We start from the raw sequence: 8,700 nt of genomic DNA, 5'->3' as shown, positions 1-8,700 counted from the left end.
TGCAACTTCTGTAGGGTTAAGGAATCGTCTCATACTGCCAGTAGAGATAATTACTCAAGCCAAAACCAGCATGAGTGAAAAATCCTCCAAAAAAGATCAAGAGGGAGAAACTTGAAATGACCTCCACATGTAAAACCAGTCCTGTTTTGAGGGTTTTCTAATTGTTGCCACTGTGGTGCACCTGTTGTTAATTCCATGAACACCAATACAGCTGAAAGTGATTAACGATGCCCTCAGCTGCTTAACCAACCAGAAAATTATCAGACAGGTTTAACTGATTTCATCCCAGTCCCTTTAATTTTTGTGAGCAGTGTATTTAGGTAATTTAGAGCGAAAAACCTAACTTTGTCACTATCCAGGATGTTTGATGGATCTCAATCAATCAATCACAACACATTATAACAGCATCCATATGATTATAAATTATCCATGGGGGGCGGGGGGGGGGCACACAGAAGTCATCATCATGACGTGTACCGTCACACCTCTTTAGGAGCTGAATTACGCAGCAGTTCATCTTTAAGGCGGAGGTGCATCGCTCTGTGTGAATCACCATCAGTGGAGAATTGGTGAACTGTCGCTGCGGAGATAATGTGACGTCGCTGTTTAAAAACGGCTAGTGATAACACCAGACCCTGTATTGCTGCACAGCACCTGGTAGTGTATGCTGTGTATTATAGGAGATGGAAACACTTTTAGTTTTGCAGTTCTGGATAAGAGTAACAACTTACAAGTACTCTGAACATCTCTGAAAGCTGCTGCCTGAAAGGCTACTATTGAAACCCTTTGTACCTGTATAATCAGATAGTCAGTATTTTTGACAGTATTTTTGTGTAGTATGATATTGAAAATTTGGAGAATCTATTTACAGCCTGATCTTCAATCTTTAAGTGTATCACTCATTTTCATCAGTTGGTTTGACAGTTCTACACAGCAGTTTGACCATGACTGACAAGAACCACACTAAAAACAGAATAATGATGATAACTGAGATGCAGTGATGGTGCTCCTACTGAAATACTATTCTAAGATACAATCCTTGTGATTTTCTACTGAAGTATTATTTGCCATCATCATTTCTTGTCTTAAAAATCCTGTTAGTGTTCTCACCAGAAGCAGTTGACTTGGCAGCCACCCGGACCGACTTGCTGGATGTCAGAGTCTTGGGGGCGTTCTTTGGGGGTCGGCCTCGTTTCCTCTTGACTGGTGGCTCATCAGGAGCCGGTACTGGGATGGCAGCAGGGGCCTGGTCCAGTTCCATGCTTTCTGCTTCCTCCTCTTCCTGCAGCAGTGATGGTTCTTCCTCACCCTCACCCTCTTCCTCCTCCTCCTCCTCTGGATCAGCGTGATCGTCCTCTGAATGACAGAGATACAACAAAGAGAGGCATCAGATGAACAAGTCAGAGTTAAGTGAAGACAGATTCATGCCCACACTTATAAACAATGTCAAAGTCTTACCGCTGTCATCCTCATCTCTCCTGCTCCTCATCTTTCTCTTCCTTCCTCTCCTTCCTTTTTTGGGGGTCGGAGCTCCATTCTCTGTATCCTCCACCTCACCGGTGCAGTTCTCAGCATGGCGAGCCATGGTGTTCTACAGGAACACACTGTTTGTTAGTATGTTGATTTTTTTAAGTTATTAGCCAAAGCTGAACCACCTGGTAGCTGACTTCAGGTCTGTGCTGGTTACAAAGAGAAGAGTCCTTACCCTCCGAGTGAAGGTCTTGCTACATTTGGGGCAGACGAAGGCGGTTGGAACAAAGTTGGGATCATGGTAGCGTTTGAAGTGCATGTCCAGCAGCTGCTTCTGTCTGAAAGTCTTCTCGCACTGGCTGCAGGCGTATGGTTTCTCTCCAGTATGGGTTCTACGATGCATAACCATGTGACGCTCCTGCACCCAGCAGCAGGGGACACAGTTAAAAAAACTACAGCTATACATATAAGTTCTATACAGTTTTATGATATATGCCATGGAAGCAGCAGGGTCCTCTAAATGGGACAATGAAATATCTCAATAATCAATAATGATAAGGGTTATTGGCTTAGATGACCCATAACTGACATTCAAATCAAAACACATTTGCCACTAGGAATATGGTAACCCAATGGATCACTACACAGACGTGTACTCTGTGTACACATACCTGGCGGCAGCAGTAGTCACACATATCGCATTTGAACCTCTTCTCATTCTTATGGGACTTCTGATGCTGGATTAGAGCGTAGCGCTCGTGGAAAACAGCGTCACAGTAACGACACTTCTTTCCAGTCTCAATAAACGAGTGCTGCTTACGAAGATGGACACCTATACAGACGACAAGAAAAAGCACATCAGGGAAATCAAACAGCATGTCAATGTACATGATCTTGTCGGTTACGTTTACACTGTTTTACCCAAGTCACTCTTGCGTGCGATGACAGTGTCACAGTGTGGGCAATGGAATTTGGCCACATTCTCTGTGTGTTTCTGCAGAATGTGCATCTTCATGGTTCCACTCTGAGTGAATCGGGCATGGCAGATGTAGCACTCATAAGGTTTCTCTCCTGAAAAGAAGATGCACGTATGCAGGTTATCCCTGTTCTCACTGATATTAGTAATCTGATAGAACATACAAATACAAAAGATTCTTCAGAGTTCAAGCCCAAAACATAAATGTGAACAATAGGGCTGGGTATTGTTAAGAACCTCATGATTCGATTCAATTTCGATTCTTTAGGTTGCAATTCGATTCAATATCGATTCGATTCAATATTGACTTAAATGCTTCGATATCGATTCAGTAATAGGTAGTAAAAAACAAATAATTCATTAGAGTACCTGTTAATTTTTTAATCAGAAAAAGTAATCTTAAATTATAGATCTTTCCTCTAGGAAGTTCTAGTTCGAATTGAAATGTAAACAAAGGCACACAATGTGTTTAGATATAAAATGGCGCAACCATAGTTAAGCTGAAAGAGTGCCATTGTTTCTGGGACCACATAGTACATTTTTGTCTGACATAAACTTTGATAACCGCAGACCCTCCGCCCTCCGGCTAAATGCAAGGGGGTAATACATTGACACTGAACCCCCCTCTCTCCCTGGAGGAGAGTGCTACCCGTGGGCGCACAGTGCGGCAGCCAGGGTGAGACGGCTGCGCTGGGAGTTTACAGTCTCCGAAAGAGCGGTCCGTCAGACATCAGCAACCCGGCTCTGCGGCTCTGGCGGTGTTTCCGCAGCACATCACCCTCCGACCCATGAGTGAGGTCGCGGGCAAGGCGCTTCTAGCTGCTGGAGGCAGGGAAAGAGCGGGTGGTTGGGGGCTGCTGCTTGCCCGAATCGATTCAGAGGATTTTATCAATCGATATTGAATTGTGAAAAAATATATTGCAATGCATTGGTGAATCGATATTTTTACCCATCCCTAGTGAACAATACTACTCTCTCAAATGAAAATGTGGACAACCGTTTTTACCAAAATATGAACTCCATCTCTGAAAAAAAAATTTACCACATCGTTCTCCTGTACTACTTTGTAAAGTGTAGAAAAATCTTTAAAGCATCAGCTTTACCTGAGTGTGTCCTCATGTGTCTCTTCAGTTTGTATGTGTCTCTACTGGCATAGCTGCAAAGACTACACTGGAATGGACGCTCGCCAGTGTGGGAACGAATGTGGCGCTTTAGTTTGCTCACCTACACAACACCCACACACAAACACATAGTTGCATATCAGAACAATACAATAAAGTGCAATGACTTCCTCATATTTGTATGCTTCCAGAAAAGATGCAGTTTACATCCATTTCCATTAGGGGTGTAATAGTAGGCTAAAGTCACTGGTCAGTAGGTACCTCTATTTGAGGCTCATTATTCAAGTGTAAGTGTGGTACAATCAGATAGAAAATCAACAAAAAAAAATTCCCAAATTTATAAGGCTACGTTGGCTAGACAGTGTGGATTTCCTTGTTGGAGTACACTGCTTGCTACACAACTGTGAATTTCCATTGCTCTTTGTCAATTCCTGAATGAGTAGTTTAGCAAATGGAAAACGCTGATTTCACCCCCAAACTTTGTTAAAATATAAAGCATACAGGAGCTTGTCTTACCTCGACACTGGCATAGTCACACATGGAGCATTTAAATGGTTTCTCATGTGTGTGTTTGTAGCGACGATGACGAACCAGCTCTCCACTAGTCACAAAAGCCATATCACAGTCTGTGCACTTGTGTGGACGAGTTCCTGAATAAAAAAAAAAAACAAGACATGCAACAGCTGTCCTTGTATTGTATTAACAAACTCATTCATTGTTAAGTCTCCTCTTAATGACTGTTTTTTTTAACTGTGTATTAGTGTGTACCGGTGTGTGTATTCAAATGGTTTCTTAGCAGGGTGACTGTCCTGAAGGCTCTTCCACACAGATGACATTTGTGAGGTCTCTCATCGGTGTGACTTTTCATGTGTCTGTCCAGGTTGGAGCGTCGAGGGCACGTGTAGCTACACAGCTCACACTGAAACGTCTTCTTCACTCCTGACACACAACAATGACATATACAGAGCGCACATTTAACAACAATGGTTGTACCACAATTCCTTTTTACACAGAGACTCAGCATTATTGGCACAGTGGAGGCTCACCATTTCTCCATCTTTGTTTGTTCACACTGAATCAAGCAACAATGGGGTGAAGCTGCACCATTGTGTCAATTCATACAGCACATGTTTTTAATACAAGTTGCAGAAGACAGTAACTACAACAACACAATAATGGAAGGTGACAAAGACATGTGAGTGTAAGTTTTTTTGCTCTGAATTGTGACACAATCACGACATTCAACTGCGGGAGCCAGATGGCTCTGCTGCTGGGGACAGATGCTGTTTTTGGGCGGAAATCTGACAAAGCGTCAGTAGGACAGACAGGTTGGCAGAGGCTTTTCAACATCTAACTGCAGTATTTTTTCCCTCATATAAGTTACCGTTGGTTGGTCCTGTATCATTGCTTTGTGGGTTGAAGTGTGGGTAATTTCTCTTTAATTTGATGAGTGAGGATTCTGTTTCCAGGGTTCCGCCCCAGTGTAATATAAGCCCACCAGGCTTAAATTTCCCACTGCCAGGCTAAGCATTGTGTATTTATCTATTCAAAATAGTTTTGTATACATCAGTAACAAAGTTGAAAGCGCAATGGTGACATCTTATGGTAAACACGTGAACACATAGTGGGTCTGAGGTCAGGTGTCTTATTCATCACCCCACACCCCACTGCTAATGTCACTACACGCAAATTAGGCGACTTGTGATTGAACATAACAGAATGTCACAAAAAAAAAAAAACGATGAGAAAGACTTTTCTCCTGAAGTTGGATGAACAAAGGTGGAGTCGTTGAACCCGCTGGTTCACCTGTTGACCAGGAGTGCAGCGGTGTGACACTGGCTGAGCCACGGGTCGATGAGGCAGCTAGCATGGATGTAGCATGCAGTGGCAGAGCAGCCTTATCCATGCCGTGATGGGAAACAGTGGAGTTAATGAAAATTAGTTGGCAGACCAGACATTCAGCGGGTGGCTGTGCCTGACCAATTATAGTAAGTTTTGTTTTGTTTGTTTTCTACTATGTGTAAATATTAACAATATACGTGCGCTAATTTCACAGTGGTTTAGTCGTAAAACCCCGCTATTAAATTCAATGTTAGAACAGCTATGGCGGTAGCTGTGTTAACCCTCTGAGGTCAACTGTCGCGCGGGCGCGTCAAAATCACATGAGCGATTTAAGATGATGCAGCAGCGAGATGGAGCCTCAGTAAGTCTCGGTTCTGACCTATGTGTTGGAGCAGCCCTAAACTATAAAAAAGTTTTTGAATTGTGTTGATAGGCCAAGTAAAAATGGACTTACGATGAATAATGTACATCACGCTTTTCATATACATTGCAGTCACATTTGTGACATTTAGCTTGTTTGGAGTGTATGGTTAGTGTGTTAGGTAGCGTTGGTGATAGGGATGTAACGATATGAAAATTTCAAAAGACTGAATGTGTGCTGATGTGGATTTATTGTACTAAGCCACGCCCACATTGACCAGTAATGACCACCTTCAAGATATGGCCTTATGATTGGCCCGACATCATTGGCCCAACATCATACCGTAAAATCGGTGTAGCCGTTTAAGAGATATAAACTTCCCATTTTTTTAGCACCCCCTAGTGCCCAAAATTCGCTAAATTCAGCTCATCCCTTCCCACTGTCATGGCAACCACAGAAGTGAAATTTGGTGTTAATAGCATTTAGTTTGACCGAGATATCAAACAGTTTACATTTTCATAGCTAGCTACAGAAATTTGTTTGTTAATAATTTGCACATTTTTTGACCAAGCCAAATTCTTTTGATAACTTTATATCAGATCCAGCTGAAGAGTGTACGTGCCAAGTTTCACGCAGATCGGACAAAATCCACACATATGCACATATGCTGGGGCAGTAACAGAGGCAAAGTAGAAAATGTCCCAATAAGAATGAATGGGAAAACACCTCCAAAACTCCTGCCATTTTTGAAAAAAAATTTAATGGTTATCACCAAAATATTTACATTTTGAGTAACAGGAGAGACATTGCTGAAATCTGTGATGTCATTTTTTATTTCTGGAGAGTGAAAAATGACGGCAGCAGAGCGAGAGACAAAACAAGTACTGCCTGCTCTCCTCCAGAAACCTAGGCTCAAAATTAACATTACGGCTTATGGGGGAGCTGCTGCAGTGCTTGTCGATCTAGAACTTCTACAGCCAAAACTGTAAGTCCCACATCTGAAATAAGACCATCAGCTGAAATCCAACAAGATGTCCTACATTTCTATGTATATACTGTCTATGTGAAGTAAAACGTGGGATCCAAATTAAGCTGAAAAGAATTTTTTCTCTGGTTCTTCCAGCTGCTCTACACTCTAGCGATGATGTCACACACTCTAGCTCACGCAATACACACCCATTATAAAATCAGAAGACGGCCTAAAAATCCTTAAAACTAAAACTGTGATGATTTGAAAACCATAAAAGATTTTTAAAAAACTGAATACGGGGGTCACGTGATGCACAGAGGAGGATAGACGCATCGTTGTCGGTCTCCTCACTGGATTTAATTTAAACAATATTTCTCTGGTTGCCCGTTGCTAAATTGTGGTGAATTATCACTAAGTCAATACAGAGACAGTGAATATGTCACTAGACAACTTTTTTACCATGCCCAAAAAGAGAGAGATTCAGACTCGGAAAAAGAACAAGTCGGCTGCTAGCGAACCGCTAGCTAACCCAGACGACGACACAGAGCCAGAGCTAGCTAACGACGAGGAGCTAGACTGTGCCGAGCCAAGAAAGGAGCTCTCCAGCCCCGCTAACGAAGACGTGGTGGTACGGCAGGTGACGCGTAATATTAAGGAGATGTTGGACTCTACACTCGCTAATATCCTGAAACCAGTCACAGAGATGTCAGAAAAGCTAGATAAAATAGTAGACAGACTGGCGGCGGTGGAACAACGAGTCTCCGACTTGGAGGATAATGCAGCGGCTAATACACCACGTCTCGAAGCGGTGGAGTCAGCGCTGGAAAAAGCGATGGGAAAACTTGAGAATTATGAAAACCAGAGTCGACGACAAAATGTCAGAATTATAGGACTGAAAGAAGGCACTGAAGGTAAGGATCCACCCGTGTTTTTTGAGAAGTGGATTCCAGAGATCTTGAACATGGACATGCAAGGGAAGCGGCTGAAAATAGAGCGGGCTCACCGTGTTGGACCTCCGGCGGGTTTCGCCGGCAGACCGGGCCCTCGCGCTGTCCTGGTGAGGCTTCACGACTACACGGACAGACAGCGGATCTTACGAGCGGCAAGAAGCAAGGGCAGAGTTTCCACAGATGGTCAAGTAGTGTCTTTCTACCAGGACTTTTCTGCGGAGATTGTAAAGCGGAGACAACAGTCTGCAGACGCGCGCAGAAGGCTCCGGGAAGCGGGGATCAAATACGCATTTGCGTATCCAGCTGTAATTAAAATCCTCCCTCCAAATGGAAAACCGATCTCCCTTCCCACAATGAAAGAAATCAACGACTACGTGAAGACACTCCCGGCCCAGTGACTCTATCAATCCATCTGTAATCAGGGAAAGTACATCACCTGCTTCTTTACAAATGAATAGAGAACGACTCGTATGATGGGCAATGAGTACTATATGATACTAAGATAATTTCCGTTCATCTTAATTTAACACATTTGTACATGTGTATTTCTCAGTTTACTTGAGCCGCTGTGTATCACTGTTAATTACACAGTCGTTGACATGCTGGTAGTATGGTTAACGCATAATCCAGATTGAGAGACCGGACATACTCTTCTTTTCTTTTTTCTTTTTTTGCTCTTCTCACACTTGTGTCATTTGCTCCCTCAGCTGAGCTGTACTAGTATAGCTAGAGTATGACAAGGTTTATGTTTTTTGTTTTCCTTGGCTCTGTTTTAGCCATGGTAGGTAGATATTATCCAAGCTTTAGTTTGTTTTTGCTTGGATCGTTCTGGTGTTTTTTGTTTTTGGCCCAGACAGGATTTCAGATTAAAAGCACATCCAAGGTATTTTACAAAGTAAGCGTAACTATGCAGCATCATATAAGGTTACTTTATTATGAATATTAAGTTTTGTACCTGGAACATCAAGGGCTCCAATAATGTAGTTAAAAGGAAAGCTGTTTTAAACCAT

General features: G+C 42.7%; 1 protein-coding gene across 2 annotated transcripts in view; it reads right to left on the bottom strand.

The window, feature by feature from the left end:
* Positions 1-8,700, bottom strand: part of LOC119024942 (transcriptional repressor CTCF-like) — a 32,029-nt gene that overhangs the window by 2,994 nt on the left and 20,335 nt on the right. For both annotated transcript variants that reach the window (XM_037108189.1, XM_037108190.1), the window contains 8 exons: positions 4,336-4,506; positions 4,084-4,217; positions 3,550-3,670; positions 2,392-2,541; positions 2,142-2,302; positions 1,706-1,888; positions 1,459-1,591; positions 1,111-1,356 (listed from right to left, as the gene is read on the bottom strand). In XM_037108189.1, coding sequence (XP_036964084.1) covers positions 1,111-1,356; positions 1,459-1,591; positions 1,706-1,888; positions 2,142-2,302; positions 2,392-2,541; positions 3,550-3,670; positions 4,084-4,217; positions 4,336-4,506 — 1,299 coding nt within the window. The remainder of the gene's footprint in view (positions 1-1,110; positions 1,357-1,458; positions 1,592-1,705; positions 1,889-2,141; positions 2,303-2,391; positions 2,542-3,549; positions 3,671-4,083; positions 4,218-4,335; positions 4,507-8,700) is intronic.

This window comes from Acanthopagrus latus, chromosome 8, assembly GCF_904848185.1.
Source record: "Acanthopagrus latus isolate v.2019 chromosome 8, fAcaLat1.1, whole genome shotgun sequence".
Lineage (NCBI taxonomy): Eukaryota > Metazoa > Chordata > Actinopteri > Spariformes > Sparidae > Acanthopagrus > Acanthopagrus latus.
The sequence above is the reverse complement of the archived record's forward strand: the minus strand, read 5'-3'. Positions and strand labels throughout refer to the sequence as shown.